This window comes from Symphalangus syndactylus, chromosome 12, assembly GCF_028878055.3.
Source record: "Symphalangus syndactylus isolate Jambi chromosome 12, NHGRI_mSymSyn1-v2.1_pri, whole genome shotgun sequence".
NCBI lineage: Eukaryota > Metazoa > Chordata > Mammalia > Primates > Hylobatidae > Symphalangus > Symphalangus syndactylus.
In genome coordinates, this window is record NC_072441.2 from 39,501,722 (window position 1) to 39,528,120 (window position 26,399).

At 36.0% G+C, this 26,399-nt stretch overlaps 1 protein-coding gene across 4 annotated transcripts in view; it reads right to left on the reverse strand.

The window, feature by feature from the left end:
• The window catches only part of ZNHIT6 (zinc finger HIT-type containing 6), an 87,481-nt gene that overhangs the window by 23,465 nt on the left and 37,617 nt on the right, over positions 1-26,399 (reverse strand). For 2 of the 4 annotated variants that reach the window (XM_063624247.1, XM_063624250.1), the window contains 2 exons: positions 13,118-13,242; positions 9,187-9,393 (listed from right to left, as the gene is read on the reverse strand). The exons of 1 other annotated variant lie outside the window; for it this stretch is intronic. In XM_063624247.1, the coding sequence (XP_063480317.1) occupies positions 9,353-9,393; positions 13,118-13,242 (166 nt within the window). In that variant the 3' untranslated portion in view covers positions 9,187-9,352. Of the gene's footprint in view, positions 1-9,186; positions 9,394-13,117; positions 13,243-24,698; positions 26,353-26,399 lie in introns of those variants that run through there. One more of the 4 variants, XM_063624249.1, reaches the window with a different exon arrangement.

Here is a 26,399-nt window from a genome sequence, read left to right on the forward strand (position 1 = left end):
TATGTTGGCCAGGCTGATCTCAAACTCCTGACCTCAGGCGATCTACCTGCTTCGGCCTGCCAAAGTGCTGAGATTACAGGCGTAAGCCACTGCACCCGGCCTAATTTTTGTATTTTTGCTAGAGACAGCATTTCACCATGTTGGCCTGGCTGGTCATGAACTCCTGACCTCAAGTGAACTGCCCACCCAGGTCTCCCAAAGTGCTGAGATTATAGGCATGAGCCACCGCGCCCGGCCAGAAAATATAACAATTTTAAACATGGGACATCAGAAGACCTAAAGCAAATATTAACAGAATGAAGAGAAATAAAGAGCAATAGAATAATAGGGTACTTTAGCAGCCCACCCTGCCTCAATAACAAGAGAGATCATCCAGATAATCAATAAGAAAACAGCAGACTTGGACAACATTATAGACCAAAAGGACCTGTGTAACAGACATACAGAACATTCCATCTATATGAAACATTCTCCAGAAAAGATATGTTAGGCCACAAAAGAAGTCTTAACAAATTCAAAAAGACTAGAATCATATCGAATATATTTTTCAACCATAATGATATAAAAGTAGAAATCAGTAACAGGAGGAGAAATTGGAAAATTCACAAATATGTGAAAATCAAACAACACACTCCTGAGGCAAACAATGGATCAAAGAAAAAATCAAAAGGAAAATATAAAAACTTCACAAAAACAAAAATGGAAATACTATATACCAAAACATATGGGATGTGGCAAAATAAGTTCTAAGCAGAAAGTTTATAATGATAAATACTTACATTAAGAATAAGATGAGAACACCTCAAGGCTAACAGGATAAAAAAACAAACAAACCAAAAAAACAAAACCAAAACAGAAAACTTCAAACAACCTAACTAAATCTCGAGGAACTAGAAAAAGAACAAAATAAGCCCAAAGTTAGTAGATGGAAGGAAATAATAAAGATTACAGCAGAAATAAATAAAATAGTAAAAGAGAAAAAAAACCCTGCAGTTTTTTTAATAGGATAAATGAAATTGACAAACCTTTAGCAAGACTAACCAAGGAAAAAAGAGGACTCAAATAAACAAAATCATAAATGAAAGAAGAGATATTACAACTAATACCAAAGAAATACAAAGAATCATAAGAAAATACTATGAAAAATTATATCACCAACAAATTGCATAACTTAAAAGAAATGGATAAATTTCTAGAAACATATAACCTAACAAGACTGAACCATGAAGAAATGGAAAACAGAAACAGACCAATGCAGGTAAGGAGACTGACCCAGTAATAAAACTTTCCAACAAAGAAAAGCCAAGGACCAGATGACTTCATTGAATTCTACCAAATAATTAAAGAAGAATTCATACCAATTCTTCTCAAACATCCAAAAATTGAAGAGGAAACACTTCCAAACTTACTTTATGAGAAAAGTATTACACTGATAGCAAAGCTAGATAAAAACACTAAAAGAAAAAATTAAAGGCCAATATCCCTGTTGAACCTAGACACAAAAATTCTTATTTTTGTATCTTATTTTATGAGAAGAGTATTACCCTGATAGCAAAGCTAGGTAAGAACACTAAAACAAAAAAAGTCAAAGGCCAATATCCTTGTTGAACTTAGATACAAAAATTCTCAACACAATACTAGCAAACTGAATTTAACAGCACATTGAAAGGATCATATACCATGACTAAGTGCAACTTATCCCTGGGATACAAAGATGGTGCCACATGCAAATCAATACATGTGATACACCACATTAACAGAATGAAGGATAAAAATCATACGATCATCTCAACAGATGCAGAAAAAGCATGTGACAAAACTCGACATCCTTTCATGATAAAGACTCTCAACAAATTAGGTATGAAAGGAATTTATCTTAACATAATAAAGGCCATATGTGTTAAGGCTACAGCTAACACCATATTCAACAGTGAAAAGCTGAAATCTTTTTTTCTAAGATCGGGAACAACACAAGGGTCCCCACTCTCACCAGTTCTATTCGACATAGTACTGGAAGTCCTAGCCTTAGCAATTAGTCAAGAAAAATAAAAGGAATTCAAATCAATAAGGAAGAAACAAAATAGTATGTTTGCAGATGACATGATATGGAAAACCCAAAAGACTCCACCAAAAACTGTTAGAACTAATACATTCAATACAGTTGCAAGATACAAAATCAATATACAACAATCAGTTGTGTTTTTTTTTTTTTTTTTAAGACGGATCCTCACTCTGTCACCCAGGCTGGAGGGCAGTGGCACCATCTCGGCTCACTGCAAGCTCTGCCTCCCAGGTTCACGCCATTCTCCTGCCTCAGCCTCCCGAGTAGCTGGGACTATAGGTGCCTGCTACCATGCCCAGCAAATTTTTTGTATTTTTAGTAGAGATGGGGTTTCACCATGTTAGCCAGGATGGTCTCAATCTCCTGACCTTGTGATCCACCTGCCTCGGCCTCCCAAAGTGCTGGGATTACAGGTGTGAGCCACTGCACCTGGCAAAAAAAATCAGTTGTGTTTCTACATGCTAACAATAAACTGTTTGAAAAAGAAATAACAAAAACAATAGAATACTTAGAAATAAATTTAACCAAGGAGGTGAAAAATCTGTTTACTGAAACCTACAAGCCATCGATGCAAGAAGCTGAAGATACAAATAAATGGAAAGATGTACCATGTTCATGAATTGAAAGAATTTTGTTAAAATTTCCATACTACCCAAAGTAATCTACAGATCCAATGTAATCCTAATAAAAATTCCAATGCCTTTTTTTTTTTTTCACAGAAATAGAAAAAGATGATTCTAAAATTTGATGGAACCACCAAAGAGCTTGAGTGGCCAAAGCAAAAAGAACAAGCTAAAGGCATCACACCACCCAACTTCAAAATATATTACAAAGCTATAGTAATCAAAATAGCATTGTTCTCCATAAAAAGACACATAGACCAAAGGAACAGATTAGATCCCAGAAATAAACCCATGTAACTATCTTTGACAAGGCTACCAAGACATAATGAGGAAAAAATAATCTCTTCAATAAATGATGCTGGGAAAACTGTATACCCACATGCAGAATGAAATCGGTCCTTGATGTTTTATGTGACTGAAGCAGTTTGAAAAGGAGAGTGAGTGAGAGAGTAAGCAAGCTGTAAAATTAGGTTGGGACCAAGTCAGGGGTTACCAAATGTCAGGCTGAGCTTTAGTACTTTATTTGGCAAGAAAATAAAACTGGAAATAGAATTATATAGTAGCTCATCAAATGCTAAAGGATGCATTTGGTTCTAAAGTTCAAAATGAGTACAGCACATCACACTCCAGTATGGAAAATGTTCATGTTATAGGTCATTTTAATGAACACATGCACACACATTTTAGTTTTAGTTTTCAAAGACCAAAGTTTAAAGAAAATACTTTTTAGTTAAGTACAGATCCCCAAAGGTTTATTTAAAGCCAATTTTTATTTAAGTAGTCTTCATTTTTGAAGCATTTTCCCCTAGTACTCTAATTTCAAAATCAGTATTTCTCAAATGCTGATGCCACTGGGAAAAATTTTCAAATTGGTAATGGAAACATATGCTACGTGCGTCTGCTCAAACTAGCAACAACATGATGTCAAATAAAAATGGATGGCATTAAAAAAAAATCCAAAAACCTATAATGGCAACTCAAAGTAGCAATAACAAGCAGAAATTAAAATCTGTAGTTAAAAACAATGAAGACTTGCAGATTAAATCTGAACTTTCCTCCTTCTGTTAGTACAAATCAGAAACTTCTTGCTACTCAAATTCAAATAGGGTGCAATGAATGTGTTACTTTCATATCCCCAGTAACTACCTTTCCTCACCTGTTCCCTACATTCTGGCTTTCTTCTAAAAATTTCCCCCTCCTTTGGGTGAATTCCTCTCTTGATTAGCTCAAGAATGGAATGTGATCCAATCTGGGCAAAATAAAAGTACCTCTCCAAAATTTTACATAGCTTGCTTTATAAAAGCTTTCAGCCTTGTTATGCTAAGGTAAGCTGAAAATGTCAATTGCTGTTATCCACCATCCTCTCACCTCACTGCTCCTCATCCCATACAGAATATCCCCAAAGGGAAAATCTGAAGAGAAAACCAATCCATAAAAAAGAAAATAATCAGAGCCAAGTGTGTAGGATGGCAAGATGAGTGCTTTTGACCCAGGACCCAGGACCCAGTCATTGCCTGGACTTCCCTGTATATAAACCAATGAACTGCCCTTCATGCTGACACTATTTTGAGTTTTTGTCACTTGCAAATAAACAACACATTTTAATGCAATAGAGTACAGCTTAGTCCATTTTGTGTTGCTATAATAGAATATCTAAGACTGGGTAACTTATTTTTAAAAAGAGTTTTATTTGGCTCATGATTCTGGTGGCTGGAAGGCTCAAGATTGGGCAGCTGTATCTGGTTAGGGTCTCATGTTGCTTCCACTCTTGGTACAAAGTGAAAGGGGAGTAGGCATGTGCAAAGAGATCACATGGGAAGGGAGGAGGCAAAAAGGAGAAAATCAAGAAAGCCAGACTCTTTAGTAACCCTTTCTTGTGAGAATTAATCCATTCCCACGACAGCAAGAATGAGAACTCACTCACCCCAGTAGGAGGGCATTAGTTTATTCATGTGGGATCTATCTGCTCCCATGACCCAAACACCTTCCATTAGGCTCTACCTCCCAACACTAGCACATGGGGAATCTAATTTCAACATGAGTTTTGGTAGGAACAAGCTATATTCAAACCATAACAGTATATGATTAAATAAAAACAGACCAGTATCTTTATGTAAAATTTAGTAACATGAAATAAGGTATAACACAAAGTATATGTCAACCTAATTAAACAAAAATGTATAAAGAAAATTGTTGGCATTATAGTTATGTGATTAACATTTTATTATATGTCATGAAACCTGAATCCCACTACTTGCTACAGGGAAACAAACTGGATCAGCTACATTTTGGAATCTGAAATATCTATTTTTAATAACTCACTCTTTTTTTTTTTTTTTTTTTTTTTTGAGGCAGAGTCTCATTCTGTCACCCAGGCAGTGCCCAGGAGTGCAGTGGCACAATCTCAGCTCACTGCAAGCTCTGCCACCAGGGTTCAAGTGATTCTCATGCCCCAACTTCCTGAGTAGCTGGAATTACAGGTGCCTGCCACCACGCCTGGCTAATTTTTATATTTTTAGTAGACACAGGGTTTTGCATGTTGGCCAGGCTAGTCTCAAACACCTGACCTTGTGATCCGCCCGCCTCAGCCTCCCAAAGTGCTGGGATTACAGGCGTGAGCCATTGTGCCTAGCCAATTCATATTTATAATAGGAATAGGTACAAGTTTTATTTACTATAATTTATGACTATTAATCCTATATGTATAATTAGCAATTATGAAAGGTCTATCTTCTCTTTGAAATCACTGTTTAAAAAAATAAAGAAAACCAAGTGGAGCTTTTCTCCTTTTAAAATGTGATTCATGAACAAAATGCAGGATGCTGAACTTAACATGGGTCAAGGAGTTTGTTTACACACCAGAATTTGTCAATAAGTTAACATGGAGAGGGCCTCCAAAAAGACAGTGGGTCTCAATGCTACAAACATCTAGGGTTTTCAGTTAATTATTCCAATTTCATTCTCTCCAAGCCATTGGTAATTCACTAAAACACACGTGTATTGTAAATCTTATGGGAATAAATGTGCATATTAATCAAATGAGTTGATAATTATATTTAGGGGAATTCTAAGAGTTATATTCTTTCCTAATAGTCTATAATTGAAAAGTCTAATAGAATTCTAGAAAATAAAGATGGCAAAGATGCATTAGATGATGTAGATTTCTTTTTTTTCCTCCTGAGCAGTAAAAGTACAGGATAGTTTGTTTTTTGTCCAGTTTTCAATTTAAATTCAGAAGGGATGGAACTCAAGACTTTTCTTGGAAATGAGACTACATCATAACAGATTTCACTGTCAAAAAATTCCTATCCACCCTGATATTCAGATCATATTCAGATCGCATGTTCTTTTTGCATACTTTATCCCACTTTTCCTAATAACAACACGTTTCACTCAATTCATCTATTTCTTGCTGGTTTCAAGAAGACACATTTCACTTTTGATTATAAATGAATTCCTTGAAATCTTATTTGTCTCTCCAATAATACTGTGAACAACATAATTCTACACAAATTCTTTATCATATATTAGAAGATTCCTGATGTTGCTTTAGAGATTATAAATATATATGTATGTATGTTTCTCAAGTTGCAAGGACTCACTTTCTATGAACTTTCTATGAATCACATTCCATTAGTACTTTTATACCAAGGGTCTTTCTGGCATTATTGTTTTTCGATTCTCTTCTCCAATTTCTATCCCAAGTTATACTTGTGTCCCACAAATTTATCTTTTGCTCATCTTCTCATTATCTTTTCATATTTCAAATCTTTTTAAGTCTCCTTAACTAACGTCTCTGGTTTCTTTTTGGTAAAAAACTTATTCCAACTGTAACTAAAAATCAATTTCATTAATGTCCGGTTTTATCATTGCTTTTTAACCATTAAGTACATACATACAATACAGATGTAACAATCTTTTTACTCTCTTACAGTCGTATTGCAGTTTCATAGTGGTATAAACTCCAATAAAATTAAGAATTTTTTTTCAGTATGTGAGATCAAACTGTATACAGAGCTGCCATAACGTATAAGCCATGTATATACATTAATACATACATATATGTTCCCATAACATGTTGAAGATTTCCCAGTTTTTTTTCTTTAAGTTATTGCTAGACATTTCAAAACACATTATAAAACTGGTCATCACAACACCCTTCTGCAGCAATGATGAGAGTGGACTAGGAATGTGATGAAAGGCACAGAATTCATAAGACTTGAATAAGTACATCCAAATTTGTTATCACTAATGGCTCAAACAATGTGGAGCCACTGATTTTCTGAAGTGAATATAAGAAATAGTAGTTAATAGTATTTATCCAGGCTTCTAGTACAAGACATTGTACTAGGAGTTTCTCAATTAGAAAACTTGTCTCACAAGGGTAAGTTACATATAAACTCCAAAGAAGAAAGGGCAACTGATAAGAAGATTAGTTTTCCTGTGGCTAGACAGTGTGTTGTACAGCCTTTCTGTTTAGTGAGGTTCTACTAAAGGGAATGCCAACTTTGTGATTGACATGGGTGATCCCTGGGTTTGGTCACGCATGAAATTAACAAATAAAGAAGTTTTCAAGGCCAGGTGTGGTGGATGATGCCTGTAATCCCAATGCTTTGGAGTCTGAGGTGGAAGGATTGCTTGAGGCCACAAATTTGAGACCAGCCTGGGCAAAAGAGCAAAACCCTGTCTCTACCAAAACAAAACAAAACAAAACAAAAATTAGCTGAATGTGGTGGTACAAGCCTGTTGGGAGGCTGCAGTGGTAGGACCATTCGAGCCCAGGAATTTGAGGAAGCTATGCTCATACCACTTGCACTCCAAGACCCCATCTCAAAAAAAAAAAAAAAAAAAAAAGTTTTTCAGTTTATGGAATTAAGCAATTAAGCATATTAAAAAGCCAGGGCCAACCAAAAAAGAGCCCGCACTGCCAAGTCAATCCTAAGCCAAAAGAACAAAGCTGGAGGCATCACGCTACCTGACTTCAAACTATACTACAAGGCTACAGTAACCAAAACAGCATGGTACTGGTACCACAACAGAGACATAGATCAATGGAACAGAACAGAGCCCTCAGAAATAATGCCACATATCTACAACTATCTGATCTTTGACAAACCTGACAAAAACAAGAAATGGGGAAAGGATTCCCTATTCAATAAATGGTGCTGGGAAAACTGGCTAGCCATATGTAGAAAGCTGCAACTGGATCCCTTCCTTACACCTTATACAAAAATTAATTCAAGATGGATTAAAGACTTAAATGTTAGACCTAAAACCATTAAAATCCTACAAGAAAACCTAGGCAATACCATTCAGGACATAGGCGTGGGCAAGGACTTCATGTCTAAAACACCAAAAGCAATGGCAACAAAAGCCAAAATTGACAAATGGGATCTAATTAAACTAAAGAGCTTCTGCACAGCAAAAGAAACTACCATCAGAGTGAACAGACAACCTACAGAATGGGAGAAAATTTTTGCAACCTACTCATCTGACAAAGGGCTAATATCCAGAATCTACAATGAACTCAAACAAATTTACAAGAAAAAAACAAACAACCCCATCAAAAAGTGGGTGAAGGACATGAACAGACACTTCTCAAAAGAAGACATTTATGCAGCCAAAAAACATATGAAAAAATGCTCATCATCACTGGCCATCACAGAAATGCAAATCAAAACCACAGGGAGATACCATCTCACACCAGTTAGAATGGCCATCATTAAAAAGTCAGGAAACAACAGGTGCTGGAGAGGATGTGGAGAAATAGGAACACTTTTACACTGTTGGTGGGACTGTAAACTAGTTCAACCATTGTGGAAGTCAGTGTGGCGATTCCTCAGGGATCTAGAACTAGAAATACGACTTGACCCAGCCATCCCATTACTGGGTATATACCCAAAGGACTATAAATCATGCTGCTATAAAGACACATGCACACGTATGTTTCCTGCGGCACTATTCACAATAGCAAAGAGTTGGAACCAACCCAAATGTCCAACAACGATAGACTGGATTAAGAAAATGTGGCACATATACACCATGGAATACTATGCAGCCACAAAAAATGATGAGTTCATGTCCTTTGTAGGGACAAGGATGAAGCTGGAAACCATCATTCTCAGTAAACTTCTCGCAAGGACAAAAAACCAAACACCGCATGTTCTCACTCATAGGTGGGAACTGAACAATGAGAACTCATGGACACAGGAAGGGGAACATCACACTCCGGGGACTGTTGTGGGGTGGGGGGAGGGGGGAGGGACAGCATTAGGAGATATACCTAATGCTAAATGACGAGTTAATGGGTGCAGCAAAACAACATGGCACATGGATACATATGTAACAAACCTGCACATTGTGCACATGTACCCTAAAACCTAAAGCATAATAATTTAAAAAAAAAAAAAAAAAAAAAAGCCAGGGCCTAATAAGTACTATGCTGATCAAGTGCAAAGGAGAGTTCTTAATATGAATAAAGGGGTCTTCCAAGTCAATTAATTCAAGAGGCTATAAAATATATTTTTTAAAAGAGTTAAGCTTATTTTTCATACAAAGAAAAAATTCCAATTACCCATTGACAATACCCCAATCAGACAACAGCCCATCAATGCAGAGTCTGCTGCAGTTGTCTGAAGTTTTCACTTTCTTCTTCCAGAAAAAATGCTCAATTTTCATTGCCAAGGTTCTTGGTAGATTCACTTTTCACTAGAAAAAAATAAGTAAACATACAGTCAAGTGTTTATACTTTTCTGTTTAGCTTACTCTGTCCCTCTTCTCTCCCTCCTTCTGAAGTACAGCAAAAGCACTGCTCACAGGGACACACAAATCGCGTCATGTCCCAGGCAGCTAGGACATACAATTCTGGCCACAATAAATAGAGAAATGATGTCTGAAAGTGGCAATTATACTTTGTGAGGTAACATCCTTCCTGACTCTGCGGAAGACTTGGGAATGGTCACTTCACAATGTGGTTATGATCCATATTCATGTCACTGAATAGATCACTATTATCCTGGCTAGCCACTTGTGGTTGGAATAAATTTTTTCCATGATTTTTTTTTAAACTTAATTGAGGGTCAGTATATGTTGAGTGAATGTGGAGTGAGAGCAGACTAGCTAATCGCCATCTCCTTGCTTTCACAGGAAAGGAGTAGAAATGGAGCTCCTCTGACACCCCTGCTTGCTTAGACCAAGCAAGACTAACTATGACTCACTCACTAAACTGAGAGTTCCTGGAGGACAGAAATTCAACCTTTCTTCTCTGTATCTATCCTCACAATTTAGAGTATGTTTGCTGAATCAATGTAACTGCAAATCATTCTGCCTTTTAGTGTTTTTTCCCTAAATCTGCAAAATGGGAACCGGAGTAAGTGTTCTATTTCATGGTCTTGTGAAGCTAAAAGGAAATAATAGGTAGTAACTCTTTAAAAATTGTCATGGTAAAATATAGGTTATTTTGAGGCTTATAGCTGTTATCTCCATTGAGTAGATAAGAAAAATAAAGCTCAGAGAGGCAGAGCAAATGCTCAAGGGCCCACAGCTTATAAAAGCTGATGCTAGAAGCACACTACCTGGAACTGTCTCATATTCCAACTGACAAGTTCTCTGGGGTTTGCTGTTGTACCTAGACTTCAGATTGTACCAGCAACCACAATAGTGTTTACTGAGCCCTTTCTAAGAGTAAGGCACTGAAATAAGTTCCATCCAAGATATCATCCCAATCTTTGTGAAATTTTATGAACTTTAGCAGTCCATCCAGTGCCTCCATGGTATTATAAGTTTTTTTCCTTCTCTGGCTGTCTCTGAACTTCAGGCAAATTCTATTTTAGCATCTATTGTATAATAAGTTTTACATGTGTGTTCCAGTGCCAAAAATCCTCCTCTCTCTCCCTGCAAAAGGAAAAGAAAGAGAAGTAAGGAAGAATGAGGAAAGGTGAGCGAGGGAGAATGGATGAAAGATTTACTGGCCCATTAAGAGACTGATATATGAGTAGCTGCTATGCCAGGTATTTTCGCTAATTCCAGTAATCAATTTTGGGTTGGATTCCTTCTCTAAAGGCTGAAGCATTTTCTAATCTTGAGTTATACTAGAACATCAAAAAGTTTATTTTGCTAACATTTCTAAATTAATAGAGATTTGTAGCAGTATGGGGACATTTTCCCCTTTCTTTGCCTATTGAAGGTGCCCAGTTTTCTTCTTTGAATAGGGTTCCATTCTTTTTCCTTAGATTGAATGCAGCATGCTTTTCTCTCTCATCTAAATCTGCTAGTCTAACAACAGCTTGTGAAGCAAGTTACACCATTCTGAGCACTTCCCACTGGATTGATATAAGGTAGGTAATCAGCACTTAGCATCTCCGATCTAGTGGACTATCTAAATAGCTCAATCTTTTCCAGTTAACCTTTTCCATTACTGAAAAGCAACAAACAAACAAAATCTTGGCTACTGCTGATTAATATAGGCAGACTCAAAAAATTATGGCAATCTACAATCATAACAAATATTAGAACAACCATCAGGTGTGGGAACTACTGAATCCCAGACCAGAAACACATGTACCCTCAAATTAGGAAAGAGACAACTTGTACTATGAACTCAGGATCAAAATCCAACTTTTTTTTACCTCCAGAGAGGGAAGGGATTTCAAGGCTTTCCAAAGAAAATGCCCTCTTCTTACATAATCCCCTTCCCTCATCAAGGGATCACCCTGAAAAATACCTGATGCTGTGAGAATGTATAAAGAAACAGACAACTTGAAGTACTTACAGAAAGAAATGCATGTACAGGAAGACCGGGGCATTACTTTTAAGGTGTGTGTACTTATGATGTGACAAAACTGGTATGGTTTTAAAATCCTGTCAGATACTTTCAGTTCTTTGCTAACACAGTTCTAAATAATCCTCTGTACTAAAAGTATGAGTCATTTGTGTTCCTGTAAATAAGTCAAACATCATATATTCACCAGAAAAATAGCAAATTTTACTCAATAAGGCTCCCAGTATGCTAGTAAAGTAGTCTTTTCTTATTGCTTCATTACAGGAAGCCTTACTTGAATGTACATTCCTACAACAAGGTGAAAGGAGAGCTGTGTGTGCTGTTTATTTATACAGATGATGTTTGCCCTAGCTACTAACCTACATTACTAAACAACTTTTCCCAAAACCAACATTTGAGAGAGCAGTGTGTGAATTTATTAAGAAAAAAGCAACATAATACGAACCTTAAACAAAGTGAAACTGGCCATTTAAAACTAAAATTCCTAATTTATTCTGAGAAAAAAATATTCTCAAATTGTGAAAAATATTAACGTCAAGAATAAAAATAAGATTTAGAGGCCCATAATTTATTATTAGAAACATCATGTTTGATAACTAAAATCTGGTTTCAAGTTGTAGCACAGATACAATTTTGGCCACTTTGAAAAATAATTTTTTTCTATTAATTTTTGCAAAGAAAAAACACTATGCACAACAGAGAATACCTTACAATGTAAGTCACTGCATCTTACAGCCTGTAATGCTGGTATAACAATAAAACTTAAACCATCCATTTCAAATACTACTTAAAAAATACTATCAATCCAAGACAAAGATTCTATGCTCCTCTGGAGTTTGTTACAACAAAACCTGGCCTGTATCTGTAATTCTTTTCGTTGAAAGTGCTATGTAATAGTTTAAGGGGTAATCTTCCTCACTTCTTAAAGGTAGTCACTAACTTTTACTCATCCTCTAAAATCTTGCATTCAGAAACACAGTGAGTTTACTTTAATCAGTAGTTAGAAATATAGATGAGTCATTTTATGTACTAAACTTTTATGTACATTTTTTTCCAGTTCTGGTACTTCCCTATATCACAAAATCAGAGAAAATAAAACCAGTGGGTTTAGAAAAGGAGATAAAGGGTAAAGGTAATGGCATTAGCTTATTCTAAATGCTGCCAAATTTTTAAATATAATGTTCCTTGCAACATTATCTCCTTCTATAAGGTAGGATACTAGGCTTTTTTTTTTTTTTAACCATTCAACATTTTCATTGTCAACTAAAAATGTTTTGTAATCCCTCATTTTAGAAATGTCTAAAGTCTTAACTATGGAGTAAATGTATGTGATCATGGACAGTTACTTAAAGACTATTAGCTTAAAAAAAGACAAAAAATACATAGAACCCCATGCTAAAAAAAAGTCCTTTTATAGCCATTCAATTTGATTTATTCACTTAAAATTGGTTTTATAAGATTATATGCTCTTAGAAACAGAAGAGTAGCAGCATTGCATTTACCTGGTTCTTCACATTAACTGTAGCTATAGAGTAGATCCTGTAAGTGTGTAAATATAGTGGGAAAACACATATAAAGAAATAAGGGTGGACATATTTTGCTTTGGTTTCTCTAAAGCTATTCTAAGCATTACAGAAACAAATTTACACTTACCTTGGTGAAGAACTTTCATGTCATTATTGGATCCTTTCAATACCACATGTAATGTTGGATACTCAATGATCACTTTGTTCCTCAAATTGTCTAGGAGACTTTTATAAGGATCTAGTTCATAATATCTTATTAATAAAAAACAAAAACAAAAAACCAGGAAACACTCTTAATATTCAAAATTACTAACAGATAAATATGTGAGTATTTTACATTAAAAATTTTTTAAAGGTGATGACAATTCAGTAGTTACTTCCTTATAGCATAGTAAGTTTAATACCTTCTAAGAAAGGCAGGTACAAGAGTATTATTATAGAGGTTCTAAAACTAAATTTAAAAAATCAAATATTCTGACATTAGGAAAGCTCTAGAACAAGTTACCAATTTTCTTTTTCTTTTTTTGATATGGAGTCTCGTTTTGTTGCCCAGGCTGGAGTGCAGTGGCACAATCTCGGCTCACTGCAACCTCCATCTCCCAGGTTCAAGTGATTCTCCTGCCTCAGCCTCCCGAGTAGCTGGGACTATAGGTGTGTGCCACCACGCCCGGCTAATTTTTTTTGTGTTTTTAGTAGAGACAGGGTTTCACAGTGTTAGCTAGGATGGTCTCAATCTCCTGACCTCGTAATCTGCCTGCCTTGGCCTCCCAAAGTGCTGGGATTACAGGCATGAGCCACCACAACCAGCCTACAAGTTACCAATTTTCATACCAAGAAATAGTTAAAGACTTTTATATAATATTTATGTTGGCCGGGCATGGTGGCTCACACCTGTAATCCCAGCACTTTGGGAGGTCAAGGTGGGTGGATCACCTGAGGTTGGGAGTTTGAGACCAGCCTGACCAACATGGAGAAACCCCATCTCTACTAAAAATACAAAAATAGCTGGGCTTGGTGGTGCATGCCTGTAATCACAGCTACTCAGGAGGCTGAGGTGGGAGAATAGCTTGAATCCAGGAGGCGGAGGTTGCAGTAAGCCGAGATAGCGCCATTGCACTCCAGCCTGGGCAAGAAGAGTGAAACTCTGCCTCAAAAAAATAAAAAAATAAAATAATAATAATATTTATGTTGTTATTTTTCTTGAATAAGAGAATGATGAGCTAACTATTCGAATTCCTCAAATATATTTATTTTGAGCCTTAAAGACAACCAATCACCTTATGACAATTTCTAGTAACATGGCAATAAAATAACTGGTTACAAAATTGGCTTTTGTAAAAAAGTCAATTATTCAAATTATAACTGGTTTCCAGAAATTTATATTGCCATATAAAATTTAAGAAATACAGAGTTTATCATGACATAGCTGCCAAATGTGTCACAGGTAATTAGATGCTAATGGTCATTAAAGTATGAAATTCTCAAATCATTACTTTAAAAAAATAAGTTTGAGGTGACTGAAAATGCATCCCCAGAACATTCATTCTTGCTTGCTTTCTGGGGTGGGAGTGAAAGGGGTGGAATTCTAGCTAGCTCACTAGCGGGTACATATGAGAATATGTTGGCGTGTTAATGTCATTTCTTGTCAAAGAAGAAAAAGCTGAGAACATGTCAACCAGTCTAGTGCAGAAGTTCTCCAGCATTTTTACTCATCTCTACCAATGACAGGTGATAGTCACATGCAAAACACATATCTCATGAGATCCAGCCTAACGGCTGTAACTCCATCCTTTTATCTCCTGCTCAAAAAAGCACACTGGAACACAAGTGATCAAGAGTAAGGTTATCATTGGGATATATTTAAATTTGCTGTAATTTTAGGAGTAAATCATTCACAAACTTTGGTATTTCTTAATTAGTAAAAAATTATCTGCACCATAATCATAGCTGACTAAGACATGCAGGACACTTATTAAGAAATGTGATGTAGTGATTCCTCCATGTTCTGGGTTTGCCTCACACAATCGTTTTCAAATCAGGAAAAATATAAAAGTGCTTAACAAAATGCAGAGCCAAGCTTACTAAAGTTAGAGAACAACCGTAAAACCAAAACTTTACTTATGCTTCCCTGACCACACACCCCAGCCTGGAATTATTCATTTTAAAATTGCAGAATATTCTTTATGTTGAAAAGAAACTTGAAATGCAAAATACTGTTTTTCTAAACCAGCCACCTTAGTGCCCACAGATCATAGAATTCATACATTCTTTTCCCTGTGTGTAATGTAATACAGATGTGCTTACAATACTTTAAAAGTGTTTCCAGCATTCAAGGATTAAATGCTTCACATCTTTTAAACATTATTTCTCTTTGAAATAAGCAGTGTTTTTTTTTTAAAGTTAGTAGCAATTATATAACAAAGAAAAATGAGATTGTATCAGATACCCAAGTATAAGATTAACTTACAAAGTAAAATATAAAATGAGGATAACTAAATTTTTCTTGGGAGGAAATAAGACCTGGACTCTCAAACAGGAACTTTTCAAGTGGCATCCTACAAGCACTTGCAATAACTTATCTTCTGTGCATTTTAGCTAAATCATAAGGCTTCTAATAGAAAGGCATTTTTCAAATAAGGGAATCTTTTTTTACTTGTTTCAGTTTTTGGTAAATAATTTTCAGTGTATATTTAATGTTTTAGGTCTCTTATTTCTTTTTGTAATATTAAATCTTAATTGGGTTTCTCTAGATTTCCAAAGCTGAAACCAAGAAGCAACAAAAAGAGTTCTTCGAAGGCCACATGGGAATCAGAGCCTAAAATTATTGCTGATATAAAATATGTTCCTAGCAGAGGAATGTTCAGAGGTACATAAAAATTACTACGCAACAAGTTAAACATGCTTTGGATCCTAAAACTGTAATGATTATACTTATTTGGATCCTGAAACTGTCATGATTATACTTAAAAAAAACTTGGTTCCTGTTTTACATGCTAAGCAGGCACTTGCAAAGCACTAAGGATGCAAAGATTTATAAGAGGCTTGTCAACTAATAAATAATTTTAAAAATATTTTATGCAATGAAAATCTGGTATGTTGTGTGGTTTTGATTAGAATCAGTGGATTTTATTTAGTGTTTAGCCTAAAATGTTGCAAACTTCTAATCAGCAATATGTTATTGAGTGTCAGTAAGCTTCTGGGCCACAGCTTTCCAACCTGTTAAATGAAGCGTTCAGATTTCACTAAATAATCTTTTAGCTGAAATTCTGAATTTCTTAGACTTTTCTACTACAAGTGGTTACTCTTAATCTACCATTAATATTTATCAGTAATTTAAAAGTAAATTTTGTAAGCTGTTCATAAAGAAAGCCTATCAGACACATATGGAGTTAACAGTTTATGGGCTTGGAATTTAGTTAAATGAAGCAATAACTTTTATTGGTTGTTTGGGTTTGGAGTTTAATGCTGAGTTAAAGTTCCGGCTCCATCATTCACTGGTCTGTGATCCTGGACAAGTTACTTAAGTTATTTAATCCTCAGTTTCCATGCTTGAAAATGGGGATAATGACAGTATCACTTCAGAGAGTTACTGTGAGGGCTAAATGATAAAACACAGAAACTGCTCACTCATTTATTTAAGCCCTAGGCACATGTGTTTGTTTTATATTTTTATTTACCAAAAATAACAACACTTTCCTATAGAAATTTTAGTTCAGGACAAAGTCACTGGATTTCATTAGCAGTGAACATACTGCCTTTATGTGCATTTTGCATTTTAAATGTAGCCTTACAACTTTCTGTATGACCTTCAAATCATTATTTTATTGTCACATTTACTTCCAAGAAGATAAAGGTACTTTGAATGTTTCTGTTTCCATTATCTTGAGGCAAGTTTTAAGAGCCTAGCTTTGCACTGCCTAAAACATTTAGGTTTAGCTCCTTGCAAGCCATTAAGCTACTGAATCCTAAGGGACAGCTTTATCTTTTTGAAATTTTCACAAACTCTGGTATTTCCATTAGCATAATGTCTCTGCTACCATAAGACAAACTACTTAGGTTTGGAGGAATTAAGATACTAACATTTGTCTTTTCTCTTGCCCTCTGGGACCCTTCTTAGACATTTCCTCTTGTTATTTCACTTGCTCACCCTCACAGGCTCACTGGCTGACCCTGCTCTGGGCAGCCTCATGGGGGCATTATGAGAGCAGAATGGCTCAGTGGGCCAAACAGGTGTTACAGTGACATTATATAAATAAAAGTTGTCATGATAATCAAGGGTGTGCTTTTAATCTTGACTCTGTCACTAACTTTCAGAGAAACAGGCCAAGCTCTTGAACTTATTTCTCTGTACTTTATTAGCAAATTAGCGTGCTTTTTAAAAAAAACTCGCCATAACCCCAAAAGACAAGTTTTTAAAGAAAGGAAATCACAAACCACTTTATGTCCCATCTGATCACTGACACTCCATGGATCATCATCCCTTCCACCTGCTAAAAAATACCAAAACTAAGTTTGAATTTCTCCAAATTTAGCAATCTAGTAGCAGGCCCTAGGCCACAGTATTTTTCCACTAAAATAAGATTATTGAATTAGGTGATCGCCAAGATCCCCCTTCAGCTCTAAATTTCTACAATTTTTGATACTTAACCTATATTTTTTCACAGTTGTATTTATTTCTCAATCTAGGTTTCTAGAGTAAAAGTTCAACTAAATTATTCCAAAAAACAGTTTTGATTCTTCTTTTATTTAAACTTTAAAAGGTATTATTTAAAATTTCTCCAAATAATACTTCTGTGTAACAATTTTTGCAACTCATAATATTCAAGTCATATAGAAAAGGATTTTGTCAAAGTTAATCTTTTTCTCACCCGATCTCTCTTACTTTTCATATTTTAAAAATCACAGTAGTTAAATTAGTGGTTTGATGCACTTTGTTTTGGGATTTTTATATATCCACGTAAATGAGGACAATACCTGCTTGACATGGAGAGTAGATCATGAATTGTGTAGTACAGACCTATGCCTTAATTCAGAAAGCTCACCAGTTCAGAACTGCATTTGGTAAATTATCCTATTCTAACCACGATATTTAAATTATGGATGTGGTTAAATAAAATGGCCAACTATATATTTTAAAACCTGTTTTAAAGAGGGGCTTACAAGGCTCTGACTTGTTCTAGATATTATTTCTCTGAAATCTTTTCTGATTTTCGCTGGTAAATTCAATTACTTTTAAATCCACAAGACTTGAGTTCCAGTCTTATCACTGGTCCTTATGAGCTATGACTCCACAAGGAGACTCAGTTTTGCTCATCAATATAATGGTAGGAAAGATACCTACTCATGGGTTAGTTTGTAAGGACTATAATATAACAGGTGAAAATGTTTCCAAAGTGTAACTTGCTAAGCTAGCGTCAGTAATAAGATTTTATACTCCAAAAGTAATTTGGCACTCCTAGCAAGGAAATGACATACTTATCAGGAATTATATTTATGATTTATGACAGAGACAGAGACTAGTTAGTAGAAAAAGCACGAACTGAACTCTTGACAAACAGGTTTCAGTCCAAATCCTAGCCTTATAAACTGTACAAACTTAGTTTCTTTGGGTAAGTCAATTTTTCAGAGCCTAAGATTCCTAATCAGGTAAAGTAGAGAAGACATAGTACATACTTTATTAGAATTAATGCATGTGAAAATGTTATAAGCATTAGCCTGGCATTTATTCTTCAACTGATTCCTCAAATATTTACTTAGTGTCTACTATGCACAGGTAGTCTGCTAGGTAATGGAAGTTCATAGAAATAAACCTTACACTTTATGGGGGGAGGCAGACAAATAAACAGCTATTGCATTCATTGGCACAAGTATCATGATAGAAATGTAAAGTGACACTGGCTAGTAATGGTTTTTCCTTTCTATAGTTAGTACTCTTTTCAAGATCTCTTGTAAGGCAGGTCTGGTGGTAACAAACTCCCTCAACATTTGCTTATCTGAAAAGAATCTTATTTCTCCTTTGCTTAAGAAACTTAGTTTAGCTGGAAATGAAATTCCTGGTTGAAGATTTTTTTCTTTAACGATGTTGAATATAGGCCCCCAAACTCTCTGGCTTGTAAAGGGTTTCTGCTGTTAGCCTGATGGAGGTGACCCATCTCTGTAGCCACTCTGTAGGTGACCTGCCCCTTCTCTCTAGCTGCTTTTCATTTCATTCTTTCTTTCATTTCGACCTTGGAAAATCTGATGATTATGTGTCTTAGGGATGATCTTCTTGTGGAGAATATTGCAGGGGGTCTCTGTATTTCCTGAATTTGACTGTTGACCTATCTAGCAAGGATGGGGAAGTCTTCATGGACGATATCTTGAAATGTGTTTTCCAAGTTGTTTGCTTTCTCCCCGTCCCTTTCAGGGATGCCAATGATTCGTAGATTTGGCCTCTTTACATAATCCCATATTTCTCAGATTTTGTTCATTCCTTTCATTCCTTTTTCTTTATTTTTGTCTGCTTTATTTCAGAGAACCCATCTTCAATTTCTGAGATTCTTTCCTCAGCTTGGTCTAGTCTGCTGTTAATACTAGTGATTGCACTGTGAAATTCTTGAAGTGTATTTTTCAGCTTTGTCAGATCTGTTAGGTTCATTTTTATATTGGCTATTTTGTCTGTCAGCTCCTGTACTGTTTTACTGTGATTCTTAATTTCCTTGGATTGGGGCTTGCCATTCTCCTGAATCTTGATGCATTATCTTTAGCAAACTAACGCAGGACAGAAAACCAAATACCACATGTTCTCACTTATAAGTGGGAACTAAATGATGAGAACTCATGTACACAAAGAACTAGGAACTAGGTGAAGGTGGAGGGTGGGAGGAGGGAAAGGAGCAGGAAGAATAACTACTGGGTACTAGGCTTAGTACCTCGGTGACAAAATAATCTGTACAACAAACCCTTGTGACATGATTTTACCTATATAACAAATCTGTACATGTACCCCTGAACCTAAAAGTTAAAAAAAAAAAAAAAAAAAAAAGTAAAGCTAAGTAGATCCTCAGTAAATGTTCTCTCTTGTTCTGTTGTTGTTTTGTTTTATTTTGAGACAGAGTCTCGTTCTGTCACCCAGGCTGGAGTCCAGTGGCGTGATCTCAGCTCACTGCAATCTCTGCCTCCCGGGTTCAAGCAATTCTCCTGCCTCAGCCTCTCGAGTAGCTGGGACTACAGGTGTGTTCTGCCACACCCGGCTAATGTTTGTATTTTTAGTAGAGACAGGTTTCACTATGTTGGCCAGGCTGGTCTCAAACTCCTGACCTCAGGTGATCTGCCTGCCTCAGCCTCCCAAACCTCTCTTGTTCAGCACCAACATCCAAATGTTCTTTGTTCTTGCAGGCTGCACGGGGCCTTCACTATCTAGGTACTTCAGTTCCTAACCCTAGCTAACACCTCTCCTTAATTGGTTCGTATTCTTCTTTTGCTTAATTTTATTGAGGTATAATTGACAAATAGGAATTATATATATTTAAGGTATACAATTTGATTTTTATTTTTTTTTTGTAGCGACAGGGTCTCCCTATGTTGCCCAGGCTGGTCTCAAACTCCTGGGCTCAAATGATCCTCCTGCCTCAGCCTCCCAAAGTGTTGGGATTACAACAGGTGTGAGCCACTGTGCCGGCCTCAACTTGATATTTTGATGTATGTATATGTTGTGAAATGATATCATAATCAAGCTAATTAACATATCCATCACCTTACATAGCATTTTTTTTCTTTTTTGTGATAAGAACACTTAAAATGTACCCTCTTAGCAAATTTCAAGTATACAATACAGTATTGTTAATTATTTGTTTCTTAAAATTCTTTCTCCTCCATGCACTTTTCTCCCCTCTAATTAATGTAGGGATTTTAAATCTTAATCTTTAGTCTTAATCTTGCTAACAAAACATACATTTCCTTTGAAGCTAAAAGTGAATGCAAGTGTCTCATCAGTACAGACTCTTACATCTTCAGTCTTTATCAGGATGCATATTACCTTGCAAAATACGATTAGGTTCCTCAGAGAAACTTTTGCTTAGAGTTCAATAGTCCATGAATTAACTACATTATAGAATGGTATTATTTCAGAGTTGGCAGGATCTTACAACCCAGTCTTTTTTGTCTTCCAGTTAAGTATACTGAAGCCCTGAGAAGTTAAATATCTTACTCAGGGTCTCTCAAGAAAATGCAGAGTTGGGACCATAAAGCCAATTTTGTGATTTCTTTCACTCAATTGTGTGCTTGTTCATTCATTCCTCATTTAACAAATATTTACTGAGAGTCTACCACGTTCCAGACACTGTTCTTGGCATTGGGAATACTTTTACTAGGGGTGAAAGGACAAAGACTTTCCAGGAAGAAAGTATATGTGTAAGGTAAAGATAGGAGGATAGAGCTAGGTCTACGGAACTGGGTAGACAGCGGATATGTTTAAAGTACTGAGCAGAGAATGGGTATCGGAATACACATAGAACTCAGTTTTGGTGCCTAACATTTAAATTGGCCACAAAATATTCTATAACGTAACTAGGATGGGTAAGTTTAGTAGATTAACATTACGTTAAAATATCACTTGTTTTTAGAGAAAACTCACATTTTATATTTCACATAATTCCCTTAACCAAGAATCAAAATAGAATATATCTGAAGTGAGATTATCACTATAGAAATCGTAGGCTTGCAATCTGCCAAGAATTTGACCATCACATCACTTTGGATCACTCCAAATACAGCCTCTCAAACTAACGTTCTCAGGTTCAAAGCTACTGAGACCTCAATAGTTGAGTTTATATCTGTCCGGTAAACACTCACCGAACTGTGCCAACTAGCTGAGCTTCAGCTTTCTTAAAGCTAAGTTAACAATTCTTATCATAAAACTGCTTTAACAAGAATACCATATATGAGGCCCATTCCATCACTGGAAGAGTATCATCTTTGAGATGATAAAAAAGTTCAGCGAACCATTTGACATATTCCCTTTCTGTGTGTGGACATTCTTCAGGTTAACTCTAACAATTTCTAATCCTTAAATGATGATTCCTCTCTTCTGTAACAGAATATAGAATTGCTATAATCCTTAAAGGATGCTTCCTTTGTTCTTTGTTTTATTCTCACTTTCTTTTAGAATCTATATCCAAAATGTGATCAAAAGTTAATGCCATTCTGAACACATACTCATCCTGACCATGATTACTTTGAAAAATAAACAACAATCCCAAAAAGGTATAACAAAGAACTGTGGTTGGGTTTCACATAATCTGAGAACATGCATTATGATTATTTACGGTGCTGAGGCATGTACTATATTGCAAAGAACATACTAAGGCTTTGAGTGCAGGCAGACCTAGGTTTGGATCTAGGTTCTACCATTTAGTGGTTATACAGCTGTAGACGGGCTATCCATTTAATTATAATATAATTACAATATGTATAAAGTGCCTACCAGAGTACCTAAATAGTAGTAAGGCACTCAATAAAAGTTTGTCATTCATACTTACTATATTCCATAAAGATACCTATTAGCCCCCAGATTTAACCTTGATTTTAAATCACTCTTGCAGGAAACAATTTTTGTGTGTGTTTGGGAAAACTTATTCAGGGTCTTCACATTGTTTTGCTTAAACATAACCTAAAATAATTGTGAAAAACAATGATACTTTTGTACATTCTTAAATTGACATCCTACAAGTTTAAGTAGATGCAAAGAACATAATTTATGGTGTATTGTGAATATTGATGATTTAAAATAAAATATATCACCCTTAAGTAAATTCACTAGACTGTAAATATCATTGTAACTTAACACCAATATCATCCATTAAAAAAAAAAAAAGAATAATGGCCATGCATGGTGGCTCACACCTGTAATCCCAGCACTTTGGGAGGCCGAGGCAGGCAGATCACTTGAGGCCAGGAGTTCGAGACCAGCCTGGCCAATATGGCAAAACCCTGTCTCTCTACAAAAATACAAAAATTAGCCAGGTGTGGTAGTATGTGCCTGTGATCCCAGCTACTTGGGAGGCTGAGGCACGAGAATTGCTTGAATCCAAAAGCCAGAGGTTGCAATGAGCCGAGATTGCGCGACTGCACTCTAGCCTGGGCAACAGAGTGAGACTCACTCACTCTCTCTCAAAAAAAAAAAAAAAAAGAAAGCTCTGCTTTCTAAGTTAGAAATCTTACTTGTTCTCTGACTTTATTCTTCACTAATTCTTCAACACAGTTATTTTCAGGGGATCTTAGGCAGAATGTCTCTGGCTGTTTACATAAGAAAAGACATCTGAAAATAGTTAACACTGTTCTTAGAAATTCTGAAATTTCTTCAGTGTTCTCCAGTATATACTTAATTCTGCACTATTCTCAAAATAATTTTTAAGTTCTAACTTTTAACACACATCTTATAAATTTCCTATTTAGAGTATCTTCAAAGTATATTTTTCAATTATTCACCATAAGTCTAAAACAAAGTTATCTAATTTTCCATTTCTAGTTCAGTTAGGCAAAGAGCACAGACTAATCTTTAAGGAGGTAAAATGTGATTTAAAAAGAAACCATTCTAATATCAATTGACATGTTTCTTTACACAACTTCAACAACTCAACTGAATATATCTACCAAAAACTTACTGTATCAAACACATGTTAGACATTGTGTGGGAACCAAAAATGTCCTCAAGGAGTTTTACCAACTTGGCCAGTGTTTCTCAAAGTGTGGTCCCAGGAAAAACTTATATCACGGTCACCCTTGGGAGGCAGAGATTGTAAAACAAAAAAAAAAAAAGTAGGTTTCTGGGTCCTATGTAAGATTTACTAAACCAGAACCCTAAGAGAGTGGTTTGGAAATCAACATTTTCAACAACTGCCCTAGACGATTATGATGGATACTGAAATCTGAGAAGCATTGTTCTGAAAAGAAATACAGGTTACATGTTCCACTGGGGAGAGGTTTACAGCAAGGAAGAATAACTGGCCAGTAGTGAAAAGGGGTCTTTTCTTGCTAGTGAGTGGGTGCAAGCCAAAAGAGGTCAGGTGGGCCTCACCTGAGGCCTTTACACAGGTAAAATCAATTTCTCAAAAAGGAGATAGGAAAAAGCATTTTACCTCTTCACTTCACTGAAAACGATTTTAAAATATTTTAGATTAAAGATCCATAAAGTTCCAAGGAAGGTAAAATAGCCTTAGTTTTTAAAATTTAAAAACATCCTCTCAGCATGGAAATAAAATCATCCAAGAGAAATAGCTCATACTTTTGCTGGTTCCTTTTCAAACAAAAAGCATTCCAAAATTATTAACTAAAACCAGCACAGGAGGAAACAACTAATAGGCTCTGTGCAAGTACAACAGGATAATATGCTCATGAACAGTAAAAATTTTTGTGATATCCATGAAATCAAAGCTTAGGTAATACTTTAACCTGGGCTTGGGTTTAAATCTAAATTCTTGGCTTTACATGAAAAATTCTGGAAGCAAAGTGAAGGCAATGGTTTGTCTTTACATCAAGAAATGATTAAGTCTGGAGTGTCCATGCAAAGATGCCCATGCCCTCCACTGGGCAACTTTTTTTTTTTTTTTTTTTTTGAGACGGAGTCTCGCTCTGTCGCCCAGGCTGGAGTGCAGTGGCGCAATCTCGGCTCACTGCAAGCTCCGCCTCCCGGGTTCACGCCATTCTCCTGTCTCAGCCTCTCCGAGTAGCTGGGACTACAGGCGCCCGCCACCACGCCCGGCTCATTTTTTGTATTTTTAGTAGAGACGGGGTTTCATCGTGGTCTCGATCTCCTGACCTCGTGATCCGCCCGCCTCGGCCTCCCAAAGTGCTGGGATTACAAGCGTGAGCCACCGCGCCCGGCCCACTGGGCAACTTTTATGCCTTGTATTTTAAGTATCTATCTTTTGCAGTATTTATCACATATCATTCTTCCCACCTAGACTATGAGCTCTTTGAGGGCTAATCTTGTAGATGTCTATATATCCCTAGGTATTAGCACTGGGCTAGCACATGGAAGGGGCTCAATGAAAGTTAACTGAATAAATGAAAAATACAGACCTGATCAATCTTAACTGATACTTTAGGTCAGGTTCATGTATCAAAAAGCATGACCTCTGAGCAGGTACTACACTTTCTGAAGTAACTTTTAAATTATACTGGGCCCTTGTTACAATCTTCTCTCTCTCTCTCTCTCATTTCACATGTTGAGAATTGAAGCCCCCAACTGTTTACATGATATACAGATATCATGTAAACCAATAAAAAAAACCCTTTAGAGCAGGGATCGGCAAACTACAGCCAGGAAGCCAAATCCAGCCCACTATCTGTTTTTGTAAATAAAATTTTACTGGACCATATTCTAGTCATGTCCATTCATTTAAGTGGTCTATAGTTGCTTACGTGCTACAATGGTAGAATTGACTAATTATGACTAAATGGCCCACAAAGCTGGAAAATATTTACTATCTGGCCATTTATAGGAAAAGTTGCCCAAGCCCTGCTTAAGAGTATTAACGTGGCATCAATACCTAGCATACAGCAGGCATACATATATATATACATACATATTTTAATGAATTAGCACACTTATTTAAAAATTAAGACTGAACACTTACTGTGGAAAAGTCACTAACACAACTCTGCAGGAAATATAAAAATGAAGATGCCTATGGCAACCACTGCCTTCAAAAGAGAGTTAATCATCATGTGATTTAAGTTTTATTGGGATAAAATAAGTCAAATTTATAGAAACCTATGAGAAATGCAAAACACTTTTAAGGTTCTAAAGATACGGAAATTATATCCAGTTTGGGGGAAGGAAATGAACTCTGTTGCAGACACTGGTAACTAATAGTCTACCTAAAACGAATGGAGAAGAAAGGACAAATGGAAGACGCATTGTGGATGTCAATTATGCAAGGTAAGGTGGCAAGGTAGAAGTCAAGAAGTAGTTGAAGATGCTGAGCTGCAAGGTCTTACGCCTGGCTTACTAGAACAACAGTGCCAGTAATAGAAAATGTGTACAAACATTTGTTGACTGCTTACTCGATGCCAGGAACAGTCAGTCCGTTAAATTTGAAACACACACATCAGGAAGAAATAGATGCAGTGTAATGAAATCTAGACATGTTGAGCTTAAGATTTAATGAGATGTGTAAATGAAGATAGCTGGAAACCAAGATTTGGAGGTTGGGAGAAAGGTTAAAACTGTATCTAGATTTGGGAGTAATTTCTACAGAAATAAGTTGACAATATCTTAAGTTCCTGAAATCTCATATTCTTCCAATATCCAATTAGGTCAAAAGAAATGTTAACAAACATGACTGGTTATCTGCTCCCTTGTATTTAGTGATGAGTGGCCTGTTGGGAATGTATAGCTAATATTACATTTGAAGTATATCCCAGAA